We start from the raw sequence: 19281 nt of genomic DNA, 5'->3' as shown, positions 1-19281 counted from the left end.
AACTATGCACGCATACACTTCAGAGATAGCGTGATATCAGGAGCTGCGATTTCATTTCAACGCTTTTTTGTGAAAAGTGCGATACTTACAAATGTAAACATAAGGCTTTTTTCATACATGCGAATGAGGGCTTTGAAACGCAACAAATTAACCTAAAAATTTGCATTCTACGATATCGCTTTCTTAAACTACAGCAAAAAATACAACGGGCGAAACTGTATTTTTGTTTGTTTATTTAAAGTTTCGCCCTCCACCCTCCATGCAAACAAACAGGGCGATACTTTTTTGTTAGCAGTTTAGAGGCGAAACTGTTATTTTCGTATTTTTTGGGATTATCAAGGGTCGGGTCTGGATCACTAATGATCAATCAAAACAGCTTTGGCCACATTGGCCACCTATGACGGTTCATGACGCCCCCGGGGAACCCGCCAAGTTCCTAAGCTAATATCACACCCATTCCACAACGAATTCTCTACCGATTTTTACAAACTTGATTTCAAATGAAAGATACAGTAAAGTAATGTCATTGACTGCTGCTGAATTTCATTCGGTTCTGACTCTTGCTTCAGGAGTTACAGGGGTGTTAGTAAGGATACATTGAAATTTCCCATATAAATCGGTACAATCGTAATACCTCAGAGGCTAAAAACTATTGAAATGATCATCAAATTACTTTTAATCGCAGATCTAGATCACTGATTGCCAATCAAACATTCTTTGAATATATTGTCCACTATCGACGATTCCGGAAGTCCGGAATTCCAGGCATATTCCACAATTAAAGTCACATCGGTTCATCGGTGATGACCGAACCGATTTTCTCAAACCAAGTCTCAAATGGAAGGCAAAATATGCAGTTGAGTATTGCGTCGCCGCCCCTCCCCTCCCCGCCTTGCCCTTAAACCTCCCTCCTTCATCACTCCCCTCCTCTTGAACCACCCTCACGCCCGCATTTCCTTCATCCACCCCGTATACCGAAATAAGATGAAGGATTTCTTACGCATCCTCCACTCCCACTCTACTAACCCCCCATTCCCTACAAGTTCAAACCCATTCCACCAACCTTTCCAAATTATAATAACATGAAGATAACATTGAACTCATGCTGATTAAGCTAATTAAATATTATTCTTTTGCCTTTCTTATATAGAAATGTTATGCAATTGCTCCAAAAACCGACTTTCTAACCGAGTCCCGGAGGGCCGATTCTCATATAACATTCGACTCAGTTCGCCGAGATCGCAAAATATCTGTGTGTATGTATGTATGTGTGTTTGTATGTGTGTATGTGCGGATTTGTTAAAATGTCCACATCGGTTTCTCGGAGATGGCTGAACCGATTTTTACAAACTAAGATTCAAATGAATGGTAGAATATTCCCATAGGTTGCTATTGAATTTCATTTTCAACCGACATCTTGTTCCGGATTACGAGTTGAAGAGTATGGTTACAAAACAAAATTTGTTGATTTGTCCACATCGGTTTCTCGGAATTTTCTGAACCGATTTTGACAAACTTGATTTTAAATGAAAGCACAGACTAACAGACATAACACAATTTTCTTAAAAAATATCGATCCGGCATTTTTCCAGTACGCTAGCTCCACCTTTTATTCACAGTCCCAAACACTCATTTGCTGGTGGGTTACCCCTCAGGCTTGGGAACAATTTTTCGCTTGTGGTCTATCCCCCATATGCTTGTTCATATGTCAGTGGCGCCATAATTTCAAAAGCGGCCACAGTCCTAACTACAAATATATTTAAAATGACCGTTAAAGTGGGCGAAGCATTATTTTCGAGTGTTATGTCTGTTAGTCTGTGATGAAAGGTCCATCAACTGCTGTTGAATTTTGTGTGGATCGAGTTCTGGTTCCTGAATTACAGGGTGATACGTACGATCACGCAGCAAATCCCGATTCTAACGAATTCTGCGATGAATGTAAAAAGGTGAAATTTTTTCCAAAATGTAAACACATTTGTTGAATTTGTAGATCTAGGTCACCAACAGTCATTCAAAGTCTCTTTGGCCACACTGGCCACCATCGACGGATCCGGAAGCAGAATAACGGTTATAATGGTTTCTCGAAAATGGCTAGACCGATTTGATCAACTTAGTCTCAAATGAAAGGTGTTGCGTCCCCGGAAACTGATATTAAATTCCATCTCCATCCGACTTACGGCTCCGGAGTTACGGATTGTGGAGTCCGATCACATAGAAAACTCCGATTCAAACCGATACTGCGATGAATGCAAAAAGGTGCTCTTATATATACTTACCAAGTGTAATAAGAATGAAAGACATTTCCATAATGTTATATTGTACGAACCAGCTATTAAATCATAGTTTGGAAAAATGGGAAAGGCACAATTGCACCTCTAGGTGGATTAAAACAGGTTTTTTATACGTCCATTTACAAACTACCGCTTTGCGATCCGGTGGTAGGGGAACAAGTTCACACGTGTCACTTTCTTGGAGAGCTTCTAGCTCCTCCTGCATCGAAACCTGCCAAACGGCCGCATCGGGGCCTGCGATTGCTTCGGAGTAGCTTTGGGGTTCTTCGCTTATATGCTTCGTCACGCCAGTGACCTCACGATATCGTACAGGTGGAACAACTTTCGTTTGACGTGTCGATTTTCTCGGTTCGGTCGACTCAATATCACTTTCGCCGAGGAGGGGTGGCTCGTTGTCGTTAAAACCTTTAAACTCATCATTCACGTTCGCGACGGCTGAATCATAATCTTCGGTATCTTCCGCTTCCGGTTCAGCATGTAGTAAGGTTGGGTTGCTTTTCAAACCAATATCGGATTATATACAAAGTTGTGACGAAAAATTGAGCAAGTTCGTGATTTTTTTAAAGTGTTTTATGTAAAATTTATTTGAAAAACGAAAGACAGTTTGTTGGTAGTACTATCGAATATAAATATTCAAGGTTAGCGGAGTTATGGCCGATCCCCCGAAGCGTGTTATTTTGGCAGAGGTTTGCGGTGAACGCTCTCCAAGCCGAACCGCTCAGCTGAAATTAAAAAAATAAAAAGATTATTGAAGAAAAAATGTATTGTGGTGTACTTGAACGGATCGATTTCCCAATAAAAAAAATTCTTACAAAAAAAACACGTAGACCAAAAAATTGAGTGTTGTTGTGTTCAAAGTTTTAATCAAAAATTCATTGCAAAGAATTGAAAAATTTTGATGAAAAAGGAACCGTTCAAGTACACGAGAATACACATACAAACAATTCAAAAAAACTTTATGAAAATCGGATGAATGGTTTTTGAGATATCACGTTCACCGTTACGGTACATTTCAAAAAACTTAGTTCCGAGATAATTGCGTTTAAAGTTTTGTGTTACCTTTATTCGTAGAAGAACCTACGCGCTGCAAACGTCTGTAATTTGAAATCTGGTGCTCCAATCTTGATGAAATTTCGCACAGATATTTTCAAAAGTATGTACTTTCAGAATATTCAATAATTTTTTTTCGATTTTTTGAGTTCCAACTTTATATATAACCCCTTAACACCAGTCCAAAGCTCGAACGGCGTAACATCAACGGGTTTCGTTGGCAACACGTTGTGGAGGTATACTGCCGTGTTTAGAGCTTCTGCCCAATAACGTTGATCTAGCTGTGCATCGAAAAGTATGCACCGCACCATTTCGACAAGGTAGCGATTTTTTCGCTCCGCGATGCCGTTTTGCTAGGGGCTGTAGAACATACGCAGTTGCTTTCCGCTATATTCGCCACCCTGATCAGAGCGGATTGCCTTCGGCTTTCTTCCGAAAAGAGTTTTGACGTACTCTTTGATCTTCGCGGCAACTTCCGACTTCTCTTTCAAGAGGTACATCACGCATGGTCGTCGATCATGGTCATGAAGTATCGGTAACCACTGACCGACGACAACTCTACCGGACCGCAAACGTCCGTATGCACCAGATCCATGGGCGCCTTTGATGTGGATTTGGACTCATTTGGAAAAGGGGTACGGGGGGTCTTACCTTTCAGACAGCACTCACACGTTTCGTCGACATTACATCCGTGAATCGTCAGGCCGTCGGCCAACTCAGCTTTCTTCAAATGATCGATCGCCTTTGGGACCCGATGACCAAATCTTCGATTCCAAACGTGCTGACAGTCCCTGTTGTGGTGACCGCTTGCTGTCATCACGATGTCGTGGGATGTTTGATCTGGTAAAGGCCCTCTTTTAAACGTGCTACAGCAGTCGACATTAATCCGTGAATCGTCAGGCCGTCGGCCAACTCAGCTTTCTTCAAATGATCGATCGCCTTTGGGACCCGATGACCAAATCTTCGATTCCAAACGTGCTGACAGTCCCTGTTGTGGTGACCGCTTGCTGTCATCACGATATCCGTGGGATGTTTGATCTGGTAAAGGCCCTCTTTTAAACGTGCTACAGCAATGGTAGCGTTTCCACGAAAAATCCGACAATTGCATGAAATGACTAGTGCCGGTATAGACAACAGATTCATGGATAGACTCGGGGTGTAAAACGTAAAACTAATGTTCATTTCCCGCCGAAGTCCTTCTTCATCAACGCATTCGATGATACAGGAACCTTCGCCGCAAACTTTTGCTTATTTGCCGTCCGCCAAGTTGACAAACTATATTTTACTTTCGCGCAGCTCTTGGAAATGGCTTTGATCTGCCACCGTGTGTCCAGTAGCACCGGAATCGACGACCCACGGCTTTGCTGTGCCGCCATCCGTTGAATGAAACTGTCTCCTTCTTGTTGGTAGAGTTTCCTCTGGATTTCCTTCTCCGAATCGCGGATCATCTGACGGTATTCCTTTTGCTTGTGCCATGTCTTTTGCAGTAATGGCAGACAATTGACTTTTTTGTTGTTGCCGCTTCCGACTCTCAATGCCGAGTTTGACACATTACCCTGCCGTTTTGACGCCTCATCCAACAGCTTTCTTTTGACGAGCTCTAGTATGAGGTCGTTGTCCGATCGGCTTTCGAGTGCCGTAGTAAGGGTATCGTACGGGGGAGACTTCTTAGAATCATCGCGACGGTAAGATTCTCCTCGAGCTCCTGACCGACGTTGGCCAAGCGAGAAAACAGCTCTTCCATCTCAAACAGATGTTCCGTCATATCGTCGCCGTCTGCGAAACGTTTATCGCAAATCCGTTTAAGCAATGACACTTTCGACGCGAGGCTCGTCTTTTGGTGATGGTTTTGCAGCGCTGTCCAGGCTTCTCTGGCCGATCGTGATGTATGAATCAGTTCGTTCTGATTGTCTTCGATCAATAGTCCGATAGTGGCCCTTGGCTTGGCATCGCCCGCGTTCCATGCAGCGATGGATTCTCCTTCCGGCTTCTCACCCGGGTCGTACGTAGCGCCAGACCTCCTCTCGAACGAGCAGTTACTCGACCTTAAAACGCCAGATCGGATAACTGCTGTTACTCAGCTTCTGCAGTGCAAAACGATTTCCTTCCATGGCGCGCGCGATATGGTTGATCGAAAATAACGCGTACACTACGATTTCGCGGCGAATATATCACGATTTTTAGAAAACTTTTCGTTTTTGCAAGATGGCGTCACTTTTCTCATCACTGGGCCCATAACCTGACGCAGAGTAGCGGTTAGGGCTGTGTAAAAAGAGTCATGCCAGCAGTGTAGTAATAACGCTATGTTGTATAAAGGGCGGATGAGTAATAATATACACTGAGTAAAATCATAAAGTTTGAATTGGCAACGGAGCTACATGGTTGTATAGTCCGTCAGCCAGTACGCTCGCCGTTCAACAAGCGACTGAACTTGTACAACCAAACAAGCGTTGAACACAATACTTTTCGTTCTGTGCTCCTTTCAAGCACACATTTCATGTACAGTCTCGAACGCAACACATGCGCAAATTCACCTGTACTCCAGTAGTCAAACTCCATTTATCGATAAAATAGTGTCCGGTAATCCTCCGTACATGGTGAAAAAAGCGTCGTGGCACTAGTTATCTCTTTCGCTCCACCCATGATCACTAGTGTTGCTCTCGGGGACGGGCATGGCGTAATTGGTAAATCGATTGACTTGTACGCAGCTCACCTGGGATCCATTCTAAACCGCGCACATAGGGTTACAGATATTTCCAAAAGAGATTTCTCTAACTCAAAAAGAGGCGAATGACCCTAAGGTTAAAACCTGTATAATCAAAATAAAATAAAAACTAGTGTTGCTCGGTGCTTAGCTTTCATTCGTACACGATGTATTCGGTTGTTTGATTCGAGCATCGTACAACTGTACACCGTTCGCTTGGGTTCAAGTGTATAGCCAAGGCATACCTAATTGGTTGGCGGTTGCATGCGTGCATGATAGCAATCTGTATTTTGCGCAAAGACGAATACTTTCCTTAGCAACAAATTTAGGCTAATCGATGGAAAGTCATTGCGCTTTTATTATTCACGTTCGTTCCATTGGTTGATTTTATTTCCATTCATTTCCATTCTACCAATCTTGATTCTGCTAGTACATACTATAAAGCCTACTATGAATGAAAAATTTTCTTATGCACTGTCACTTGTCTTGTTACTGTCATCATTGCAGAAAAAGGCATCGAAGCTCATATAGAAAATTATTTTCGATTCTTGTATATTTATTGCTTCGATATATGATGAAAAACACTGCATTCGCTACATTTATACGTTATTTATGCCCATACTCGCAAGCCAGTCCCATTTTCTATGAGATTCCCTATATACGTGGGACTGACTTGTGAATATAGGCGGCTTAGGAATTAGATACAAATGCAAAAGAAAACTAGAAAGTTTGTTCTATACATGAAATGTGACTATATTATCTAAAACATGGTTTTTCTGCATTGGTCCTGGTTTTTTACCGCACACAATCGAAGTGTTTGCAATTTTTCAAGATAGAAACTGTTCCATGTCAGATTTAAAACAGCTCCAGGTATTAGTGCGATTTTTGGCCGCAGTTTCTGTCTTCTTTCTCGAAATCTTAAAACTTTTAATGAACTGAATTTTGCGACCATATTGGATTTTGCGACAATTTTGAATTTTATGTTGAAATTTGTTTTTTTTTTTGTCTGACTTCTCTTGCTCGATCCTCTCCGCTGCCTACGATTACAATAGCAGAGATTTTCAAACAAACCTAAGCAAAGAAACGTTCATTTGTCGGATATGAATGTTACTATACTGAGTCCGGTTTTTCACCCATATAAAAATACGGTCAGTGAGAATCAAATTCAAGTCGGAAACGACGTGCGCTTCAAACGAGACGCTTTCACCCCATCAACATGGTCGAGAGAAATCTAGTTCCGCGAGTTGTACGACAAAAATTATCTCGGAGCCTATATAATGATTATTTCATGTTTTAAATTAATTTTGTGCAAGTCGAATCTTTGTGAAATGACGCGAACGAATTTAAATTAACCCTTGTGAAGGCATGCTAAAATCCTAACATTAAAGGGCAAGCCGGGCCTCTCAGGCCCGTTTAACCGAATTTTAACCGAGACCCGCCGGGCCAAATCTCTTATACCATTCGACTCTTTCGTCGAGATCGTAAAATGTCTGTATGTATGTGGCAAACAATCTCACCGATTTTTCTCGGAGATGGCTGGACCGATTTGCACAAATTTAGTCTCAAATGAAAGCTACAACCTTCCCATCGGTCGCTATTGATTTTTTATTGATCCAACTTTCGGTTCTGGAGTTACGGGTTGAAGAGTACAATCACACAGCAAATTCCCATAGAAAACAGGTACCACCATGATGCCCAAATAATGCAATATATATTAAAATGTGTGCAACATTACTTGGCTTTGCATGTCTAGATCATTAATGACCCATCGAAGGCGCTTCGAGCACATTGGTCAGCTATGATGGTTTTTGATGTCCCCGGGGAACTTACCAAGTTCCTAAGATAGTGTCATACATATTGCTCAGCGGTTTCAAATGAAATGTACAGCGTTCCCGTTGGCTGCGGTTGAATTTGTAATTGATCCGACTTCCGGTTCCGGAATTACAGGATGATGAGTACAAACACGCAACAAATCCCGATTTCAGCGTATAAGGCGATGGATGTAAAAAGGTGATTTTTTCAAAAGGTTAGTATTCGGTGCATAATCGGAGTACATATTCAGATTCTTCTTCTCAGTCTGCATCAGATCATCGTCGGATGCAATATCATTCACATCTTCTTCCTCGCTTTGCAAATCAGCTTCAGCATCGTCTGCTGTTAAATCTGCTCGATTTTTTTCCATTATTTCAGATTCCTTGAGGCGATTGAAAACTGGGCAGATCGTCTTGTAGCCATTTCAATTTTTTGTTGCTTCTAGATCCTACAATTTGAATAATTACGACAACTATAACACCCAGAATAGACATCAAAAATAGACAATAACGACAAAGTTAGGCTATGTTTCCTTATAGTACATTTTTGGTGTAGAACCGATCTGATCGTGCCACCCTCAACCCAAATTTTAACTAGGACGAATTAGCGCATGGGCGCCATTTAAACACCTTTTTTAATATGAAAATAATTATTTAGTATAATTTAGTATCATTATTATTATTATTGGTTGTAATGCATTCTTACCTTTGCGTTTCCATAATTTACCTTGAGGCTGACATTTACCGCTTATTGCTATTTCATATTCCTTTGCCATTGTAAATCTCCTCATTAGATTTCAGATTTTAATTTTTTTTCCTCTTTGTTATTGTTAGTCCTTTTTCCGTTCTGTTAATAAGCTTCTTCTGTGTCCACGATTTTATGAATTATTCCGCTCGTACATGAAAGAGAGATTAGTAGATACGAAGATTTCTTTAATGAATATTTCTTTTATGGGACTGTAAATGTGAACTCTTCTAGAATGTTTAAGTTGATTTGTACCAAGTTGTTAATATGACATCTGGTTGATAGTATGAATTCATATTTTTTTTTTTTTGAGGTCGCTAGCATTGAAGAATGCCTAAAACTCTGAACTAGGCCCCGTCGAGTCCAGTCCGTCATCTGTCCGTCTCGTCCTGTCGTGTCTGGGGCTTCCAGGTTACATGCATTCACCAGACGAGACTAGCTCAAGTCAGCTTAATTATGCACTGGTTTCGTAGAATCGAGGCGATCATCGAAATGATAGAGCCTACGAGTGAATGCACTTGGCCCAGTCACCTGTCGAGCATTTGTATATTTGCGTGTGTGAATGTTTACGTGTGTATGGGAAGTGTTGCGTGTTGAGATATGTGTGTTACCTGTAAATAATATGTTAATACAAATATGCATGATGTTAAAATAAGACATGTGTAATATGCTACTTGCAGTTTGTTGTTCGTTCCTACTTATCTGATTCAATTGAGTATGAAAGTACATCTCATTTTTTCTAAAACCTGGCGACGTCTGATGGCAGCGAATAGTCATTGTTGACAGCAATGTTGCCCTTTTATGTTAAATTAACTCGGAGAAGTCATCAGAGGAACATGACGCATGAGATCGAAAATAAATAAAATAAAATGAAATAAAGAGTAGAGCTAGTACTGCTATTGAATATTAATTGAACAACACATGTACCATCATTCGTTTTCGAGCTCTCCATCGAGACAGAGGTTGTTTTTTCTAGTCCGTAGTGCTGTGTGAGACGATAAAGAATAGTGTTAATCCGCATTCAAGGTTATTTTGCCAGTTCGGTTCGGTCCTCAGTCTTTTGTTCGCGTGTGAGGATTAAACAATAGCCAGCTGTATAAGCTGGATCGGTTCGTCGTTGGACACCAGTTTAAAGCTAAGTGGTTTTTGACTTTTGTAACACATTTATTGCTTTCTTCCGTCTGCGCGGGCGCTGACCCCGTGCGTTGACGTTTTCTATGGTTCCCTCTCCGGATGGTCAAATGGAAGTTGAATCGGGTTCAACTTCTAAGGCTCCCCCCCGGCCCAAATGCTATCCAGAACTCTCAACTGGTCCATTTGTGGTCTTCTTTCGGCCCAAGACTAAATCACTGAATCTTCTTCAGATTTCTAGAGACCTGACGGAACGGTTCTCGGCTGTGACCGAAATTTCAAAGGTCCGCTCGGACAAGATAAGGGTGTTGCTAGCCAACTCAAAGCAGGCAAACGATATTGCTTGCTGTGAGCACTTTACGCGGGATTATAACGTGTATATTCCGGCTGTAAGAGTACAATCCGAAGGCGTCGTAACCGATGAGAGTTTGACGTGCGAGGATCTGCTGAAGTACGGGGTTAGCCGATTCAGAGACCGCTTACTTCAGCCAGTTAAAATACTTGAGTGCAAACGTTTGCACTCAGTAGTAGTTGCGGGGGATGGTTCAAAAACGTACCCCCAATCAAACTCTTATCGGGTGACCTTCGCTGGTACCGCTTTGCCAAATTTCGTCCTCTTGCACAAGGTTCGTCTTCCTGTGCGTCTGTTTGTGCCGCGGGTCATGAATTGCACAAAGTGTAAACAACTGGGTCACACAGCCACCCATTGTAGCAATAAGGCCCGCTGTGGAAAATGCGGGGAGAATCATCTAGATGATTCGTGCAGTAGGCAAGCCGAAAAGTGTCCTTACTGTGCGGAGAGTCTGCATGATATCTCGGCATGTCCCGCGTACAAACTACGCGGGGATAAACTGAAACGTTCCCTTGCGGGACGATCCAAACATTCTTTCGCAGAAATGTTAAAGAATGCTACGCCACCATCCTCAGCAAACATCTATACTCACTTGCCTCCTGACGAGGGCGAGGCTGGTAACCCACAAGAGGGAACATCTACTAGGGTGCCTAGAATTTATAGGAAGAGGAGGAACATTTCCTCTCGTAAAGTTCCTTGTAAAGGCCAGAAGGTGTCCCTTGACGGGGCTCCGAAAGTGACATCTATTGGAAGTGTTGCAACCAAACCGAAGCAATTAGCTCCTGGTCTCGGAGGATTAAGCTCAGAGAAGGAGTTCCCAGCACTTCCAGGAACATCAAAAATCCCAAGTGTTCCTTTGTTTCAGTTCGAGAGTAATCGCAGCACTGGAATTGTAAAACTCTCGGACATAGTGGACTGGATAATAAAAACTTTCAATATTACTGATCCTATTAAAAGTCTTATGTTAGCTTTTCTCCCTACAGTGAGAACATTTTTGAAGCAGTTGACTGCTAAATGGCCCCTCCTCTCAGCGATTGTATCCTTCGATGGCTAACTCATCGAACGAGGTCACGGATTTGATCACTGTTCTACAGTGGAATTGCAGAAGTATCATCCCGAAAATCGATTCCTTCAAAATTTTAATAAATAATTTGAGTTGCGATGCATTTGCATTATGTGAAACTTGGTTAACTTCCGACATAGAACTCAACTTCCACGACTTTAATATTATTCGCCTGGATCGAGACACCCCCTATGGAGGAGTGCTTTTGGGGATCAAAAAGTGCTATTCCTTCTACAGAATTAACCTTCCCTCGATAACAGGTATTGAAGTTGTCGCTTGTCAAGTAACAACCAAAGGCAAAAGCCTTTGCATAGCTTCCATATATATTCCCCCCAACACCGCGGTTGGGCACCGACGGCTACAAGACATCTTAGAATCCCTGCCAGCACCGCGACTAGTTTTAGGAGACTTTAACTCTCACGGTACAGCATGGGGTTGCCTCCATGATGATAACCGGTCTTCCTTAATTCAAGATCTTTGCGATAACTTCAATTTGACAATTTTAAACACGGGTGAAATGACACGGATTCCTGCTCCTCCAGCGCGCCCGAGCGCCTTAGACTTGTCCCTTTGCTCAACATCGCTGCGGTTAAATTGCACGTGGAAGGTAATCCCTGATCCCCACGGCAGCGACCATCTGCCGATTGTAGTCTCAATCAATAACGGTTCAAGGCCATTGAAATCAATCAATATTTCGTATGACCTCACACGAAATATCGATTGGAAGAGCTATGCTGCCGCGATATCCGACAACATCGAATCTACCCAAGAACTTCCTCCGGAGGAAGAGTACAGCTTTTTGGCTGGCTTGATTCTCGACAGCGCGAATCAAGCTCAGACTAAGCCAGTACCCGGCGCGAACATACAAAAACGCTCTCCTAATCCGTGGTGGGACAAAGAGTGCTCAGACGTGTACGCGGAGAAGGCCGCCGCGTATAAGACCTTCCGGGACGACGGGTTACCCGCTAGCTATCGACAATATGCGACGTTAGAAACGCGAATGAAGAGTTTGATGAAAGCCAAGAAACGTAGTTACTGGCGCCGGTTCGTTGACGGACTAACGAGAGAAACATCGATGAGCACTCTTTGGGGCACGGCCCGGCGTTTGCGAAACCGAAACAGTATTAACGAGAGTGCAGAATATTCAAACCGTTGGATATTCGATTTCGCCAAGAAGGTTTGTCCGGATTCCACCCCGGAACAGAAGATTTACCGCGCCGCGTCTCCTCACGATAACGCGAACGAAACACCTTTTTCGATGGTGGAGTTCTCACTTGCTCTCTTGTCGTGTAACAATAAAGCTCCGGGGCCAGACAGAATCAAATTCAACTTGTTGAAGAATCTGCCTGACTCTGCCAAGAGACGCTTGTTGAACTTATTTAATAAGTTTCTCGAGGCTAACATTGTCCCACTCGATTGGAGACAAGTGAAGATCATCGCCATCCAAAAACCAGGAAAACCAGCCTCCGACCACAATTCGTACCGTCCGATCGCAATGCTATCCTGTATCCGGAAGTTGTTCGAGAAAATGATCCTATCCCGCCTCGACAATTGGGTCGAAGCAAATGGCTTACTGTCAGATACACAATTTGGCTTTCGCAAAGGCAAAGGGACGAACGATTGTCTTGCGTTGCTCTCAACTGAAATTCAAATGGCCTATGCTAGCAAAGAGCAGATGGCATCAGTGTTCCTAGATATTAAGGGGGCTTTTGATTCAGTTTCGATCAACATTCTTTCAGAGAAGCTGCACCAGCATGGTCTTTCGGCGACTTTAAACAACTTTTTACTAAACTTGTTGTCGGAAAAGCACATGCATTTTTCGGATGGTGACTTATCGACATCACGATTTAGCTACATGGGCCTTCCCCAGGGCTCATGTCTAAGCCCCCTGTTATACAATTTCTACGTCAACGACATTGATGAATGTCTTGACAATTCCTGCACGTTAAGGCAACTTGCAGACGATGGCGTGGTGTCTATTACGGGACCCAAAGCTGTCGATCTACAAGGACCATTACAGAATACCTTGGACAATTTGTCTGCTTGGGCTATTAAGCTGGGTATCGAATTCTCCACGGAGAAAACTGTTCTAGTTGTATTTTCAAGGAAGCGTGAACCAGCACAACTACAGCTTCTATTAATGGGTCAAACTATCGCTCAGGTCTTCACAGTAAAATATCTAGGGGTCTGGTTCGACTCGAAAGGTACTTGGGGATGCCATATTCGGTATCTGAAACAGAAATGCCAGCAAAGGATCAACTTTCTTCGTACAATAACCGGAACATGGTGGGGTGCCCACCCAGGAGACCTAATTAGGTTGTATCAAACAACGATACTGTCGGTAATGGAATACGGTTGCTTCTGCTTTCGCTCCGCCGCGAACATACATTTCATCAAACTCGAAAGAATTCAGTATCGTTGTTTGCGTATCGCCTTGGGGTGCATGCAGTCGACCCATACGATGAGTCTCGAAGTGCTGTCGGGCGTTCTCCCGTTGAAAAATCGATTTTGGGAACTCTCATATCGATTGCTCATTCGATGCGATATCTTGAACCCGGTCGTGATTGAAAATTTCGAAAGGCTTGTTGAGCTCAATTCTCAGACCCGTTTCATGTCCCTGTACTTTGACTACATGGCGCAGAATATTAACCCTTCTTCTTACAATCCCAACCGTGTGCATTTCATAAATACTTCTGAATCTACTGTTTTCTTCGACACATCCATGAAAGACGAGATTAGTGGAATTCCGGACCACATACGCCAACAAGTGGTTCCAAACATTTTTTTTAATAAATTCCGAGAAGTCGACTGTTCTAAGATGTTTTATACTGACGGATCAAAACTCGAAGGATCCACTGGCTTCGGTATTTTCAATCAAAAGTTCACCGCCTCCTACAAACTCAGTGACCCTGCTTCAGTTTACGCCGCAGAACTAGCTGCCATTCAGTATACCCTTGGAGTCATTGAAACATTACCCGCAGGCCATTACTTCATCGTTTCGGATAGCCTCAGTTCCATTGACGCTATTCGCTCGATGAAACATGGAAAGCACTCCTCGTATTTTTTGGGGAAAATACGGGAGCTACTGAGTGCTTTATCTGACAACTCTTTCCAGATTACCTTGGTATGGGTCCCTTCTCATTGCTCCATTCCGGGCAATGAGAAGGCAGACTCCTTAGCTAAGGTGGGTGCCTTAGAAGGAGACGTTTACGAAAGACCAATTTGCTTCAGCGAATTTTTCAGTATTACTCATCAGAGAACCCTCGAAAGTTGGCAAACTTCGTGGAGCAGTGGAGAGCTGGGAAGGTGGCTGCATTCGATAATCCCTAAGGTATCGACGAAACCTTGGTTCAAGGGGATGGATGTGCTTCATTCGTGTGATGTCCCGACTCATGGCAAACCATTACACGCTGGATGCACATCTCCGGCGTATTGGGCTCGTGGATAGTGGTATCTGCGCTTGTGGCGACGGCTATCACGACATCGAGCACATTGTCTGGGCGTGCACCGAGTACAGTTCCGCCAGGTCTCGGCTAATGGATACCCTGCGGGCCCGAGGAAGACCAACCAACGTCCCGGTTCGAGATGTGCTGGCAAGCCGCGATGTCCTCTATATGTCCCTTATATACACCTTTGTGAAAACCATCAATATACAAGTTTAACTGCCCCTTCTTATTTTCCTTATTATTCTCAGAACCCTCTTCCACCTGTATCAAAGCATCTGTATCGAATGAGCCAACTAACACGGGACCTACGGCACGAACATAACACGCTTAACTCGAAATGTAGCCGATCCACATCTGAGCCGTACTACGAAATCGTCTGGAAAAACCCCTACCATCTTGAGGAGGACCACCCGGCGTCCCAGTACATGATTCCCCTGATGAAGGCCACCCGAGTTTGTAATCCATCCGTTGATCTCACGATGCCTGAAACTGAAATAATTTTCTCTCCCTGCCATCTTTGTCTACCCTCCCTCCCCTGACTCTTATAGCCAGAAGTAATACCCCTAACCCCCCCCCCCCCAATATCATCACGAAGCATTTAGCTCTTCTTGTCTCTTCTAGTTTTAACTATTATATTATATAATCTCGTTGAAAATACCCAACTCTACTACCCATAAAAATAACTATAATTACGAATCTTTACAAAATTCAACCATGCCCTCTAGTTATTCCTACTTTTAAGATAGTCGTAACAAATTGTCCCCCTTAGTTAAACATTATTTGCTCCAATAATCTCACTGATAAAAATGTCAAACCATATTGCCACAAAAACTAAATGACCCCCCTAATCTTACGAAAATAATATTATCCCCTTGTGTAGATATATAAGATAGCTATAAAATCACATTAGTTTCATTTAAAAAAAATCAATATGTAATCCCCTAGTTTTAAGCAATTTAAAATGTAAAAAACAAAAAAAAATTGGCACCTTTAAGCTAACGCAACGTGCCTTTTCAAATAAACGATTTGAATAAAAAAAAAAAACACATGTACCATGCAATAAAACTACTTGGAATCGTCTAAACGCCAGAAAATGATATATATTTACCATTAACGACAATTAATTCCGTTAGAAGTTTCTCATGCTATGCTGGACGGGAATGGATGATTGACGTGCGTCGGTAAATTAATCGTACCTTCATTTATCCAATCCGAATGAATCGAATCGAATGCAAGAATTGAACACCCGTAAAAAGTGACCAACGAATCCCAAGAAGGATCACACACTATTCCATCATATAAGCCAGTTCTGCATCCATTCCCTGGTCCATATGTCACAAATACTCAGACGCCCACATTAGAGTGGGGCATGGTTATATGAAAAAAATAAAATCCGAGTAACTTTTTGGATCCCATTTAGCTCCCAGAACAACTGTGCAAATTCTTAGCTCGATCGGTGAAACTATATTTTTGCGCCCACTGTTTAAAGTTTACATTGGATTTTTTATGGGAAAATTAACTTTTACACAATAATTCCTCCAGGAGTCGCCCATTACTTCCTAAAAATAAATCGTTACGTGGCTTTTATAGAATATTTAACAAAGAAACAATGTCTCGAAAACCACGAAACGATCTGACGCTTGAGAAAAAAGTTATTAAACAAAAACTGATTGATGCCCTGAAGATTGACGAAAATTTCACTTTTCATAGCATCACTGCTTTTGACGGTCGAATTATATACACAATTTTTAACTTTCTCCTATAATGTACAAAAGAAGCCTCAATTTATTCATTCAAAACCTTGCAAAGTGGCCAAATAGTATAGATAAACGATTTAGACACATTAAGAGAGGATTAAAACAAAATTGCGTATAATTAGACAACCAAAAGCAGTGGTGCTAGAAAAAATGAAAATTTTATCAATCGTCAGAGCATCAATCGGTTTCTGCTTAATAACTTTTTTCTCAAGCGTCAGATCGTTTCGTGGTTTTCGAGACATTGTTTCTTTGTTAAATTTCCTATAAAATCCACGTACCGATTTATTTTTAGGAAGTAATGGGCGACTCCTGGAGGAATTATTTTGTAAAAGTTAATTTTCCCTAAGAATTTGCATAGTTGTTCTAGGACCCAAATGATACCTAAAAAGTTGCTCGGAGCTGGAATCTAATTTTTGTCCCACCCTAGCCCACATACACAGATAGACACACGGCTAGCACACACTAGTACCAAAAACTACAACTATTACAACACAACACAACTAATAGGGTTCTACTGTTATTTTTTTTAATGCGCCTGTGCACGTTGACGAGGTCGACCGATAAATCGACACACAATGACTTCCACTGCGAGCCGTGCTCACAAAGACTGCCGTTAAGCTGTTGAACAATATCTGCAAACACAGCCCACAGAAAGTCAATCCACGGCGACCCGCCAATCGGCCACGCCAGTGTGCACAGGCTCTTAGTTGACTGTTAGTTTGCGCTGGTACAGAGTATGAAAAAACACAAAACATAAAAAAGGCCCATAAGCCCTCTCGATCTCCTCGATGCACCACTATCGAGGCGTAATGCAATAACCATCTTAAAGCAGTTGTCTGCCAGAACTTTTTTAAAACTGACTCTGAAATATGCTTGAAGATGTTTGCAATACCGTCAAACCCGTCAACCTAGGGGAGGGAACGACAAAGTTAGGCTATGTTGGATCCAAATAATTGTCAAGTAGACCACAGTGGGTGAAATGAAAGTATTTACCCAAAAAAATATGACACACGTGATTATCGTATGCTATTTTTTCTTATAAAAAAGGTAAAAAGATAAAATAAAAAAAAAACTTGAAAACAAAAATACCTGCTAATATGGAGATGAACTCATCAAAATGTTTTTTTTTTCAGATAAATATTAATGTATAAAACCCGTGGTATTCCTAGTAAATATTGCATGCACGCCGGGCCTGCCAGTCCCGACTTGCCTTTTTGTGCATGTAAAAAATTCAAACATTGCTGCGTATCACTCCATAGATGAAAATTTCACAATTCTTTATTTTAGTTATAGATTTCAAAGCTATTTATCGAAATTTCCATGCCCAAGCTTATACTGCATACACATTTTTTGTAACTTAAAAATTGTAACGTGCCGGGCCTTTGAGGCCCGCGTGCCTTTTTGAGGGTTAAGAATAGTCTGTATAACGGATGCGTCAAAGATTATATGAGAGGCTGAGAGCAAGAGTGGGTTAAAAATTCGCTGCGAGCAAAAGCGGTATACGTTTTATTTAGAGCAAAACCGGTTTAAGTACCAGTCAGAGCAGAAATGGGATAAAAAAACCTTAGCGCAAAAGCGGGTTAAAAAGATATACCACTTTTGCCCTGAGAGGATATATATTCCATTTTTATTCTAAGAATGTTTTCGAAAATGATTTATCACCAATCAGGGAAAACCATCATCAATATGGGTATCATTTGAAAGGAGGTGGTTAGTAGATATGGGAAATCGATAATTACGCCATTTTGAATTCCAAGATGGCGACTTCCGTTACCACAAAATAGTGAGAACCACCATCAATATGGGTGTCATTTGAAAGGGGATTGTGAGCAGACACCGAAAATTGACCACCACCGCCATTTTGAAATCCAAGATGGCGACTTCCGGTTACCACAAAATAGTGAGAACCACCATCAATATGGGTGTCATTTGAAAGGGGATGGTGAGCAGACATCGAAAATTGACCATTACCGCCATTCTGAATTCCAAGATGGCGACTTCCGGTTACCACAAAATAGTGAGAACCACCATCAATATGGGTGTCATTTGAAAGGGGATGGTGAGCAGACATCGAAAATTGACCATTACCGCCATTCTGAATTCCAAGATGGCGACTTCCGGTTACCACAAAATAGTGAGAACCACCATCAATATGGGTGTCATTTGAAAGGGGATTGCGAGCAGACACCGAAAATTGACCATTACCGCCATTTTGAAATCCAAGATGGCGACTTCCGGTTACCACAAAATAGTGAGAACCACCATCCATATGGGTGTCATTTTATAGGGGATGGTCAGCAAACACCAAAAATTCACCATCACCGCCATTTTAAAATCCAAGATGGCGACTTCCGGTTACCACAAAATAGTGAGAACCACCATCAATATGGGTGTCATTTGAAAGGAGGTGGTTAGCAGACACCGAATATTGATCATTACCACCATTTTGAATTCCAAGATGGCGACTTCCGGTTACCACAATATAGTGAGAACCACCATCAATATGGGTGTCATTTGAAAAGGGGTGTCAGTAGATATCGGAAATTGATTATTACGTAATTTTGAAATCCAAGATTCTCGACTTTCAGTTACCACAAAATAGTGAGAACCACCATTGATATGGGTGTCATTTAAAAAGGGTCAGTAGACATCGGAAATCGATTGTTACGCCATTTTGAAATCCAAGATAGCGGCTTCCGGTAACCACAAAGTAGAGAGAACCATCATCAATATGGGTATAATTTGAAAGCGGGTGTCAGTAAATATCGGAAATTGATTATTACATCATTTCGAAATCCAAGATGGCGATTTCCGGTTACCACAAAATAGTGAGAACCACCATCAATATGGGTGTCATTTGAAAGGGGTGGTCAGTAGACATCGGAAATCGACAATTAGGCTATTTTGAAATCCAATATGGTCACTTCCGGT

The 19281-nt window shown here is 42.0% G+C and overlaps 1 protein-coding gene across 8 annotated transcripts in view; it reads right to left on the bottom strand.

The window, feature by feature from the left end:
- The window catches only part of LOC131682785 (E3 ubiquitin-protein ligase TRIM37-like), a 256669-nt gene that overhangs the window by 63035 nt on the left and 174353 nt on the right, over positions 1-19281 (bottom strand). The window contains exon 12 of one of the 8 annotated variants that reach the window (XM_058964526.1): positions 2858-3013. The exons of 6 other annotated variants lie outside the window; for them this stretch is intronic. In XM_058964526.1, the coding sequence (XP_058820509.1) occupies positions 2873-3013 (141 nt within the window). In that variant the 3' untranslated portion in view covers positions 2858-2872. Of the gene's footprint in view, positions 1-2857; positions 3014-19281 lie in introns of those variants that run through there. One more of the 8 variants, XM_058964524.1, reaches the window with a different exon arrangement.

The sequence above is a fragment of the Topomyia yanbarensis genome, chromosome 2 (assembly GCF_030247195.1).
Source record: "Topomyia yanbarensis strain Yona2022 chromosome 2, ASM3024719v1, whole genome shotgun sequence".
Lineage (NCBI taxonomy): Eukaryota > Metazoa > Arthropoda > Insecta > Diptera > Culicidae > Topomyia > Topomyia yanbarensis.
The sequence above is the reverse complement of the archived record's forward strand: the minus strand, read 5'-3'. Positions and strand labels throughout refer to the sequence as shown.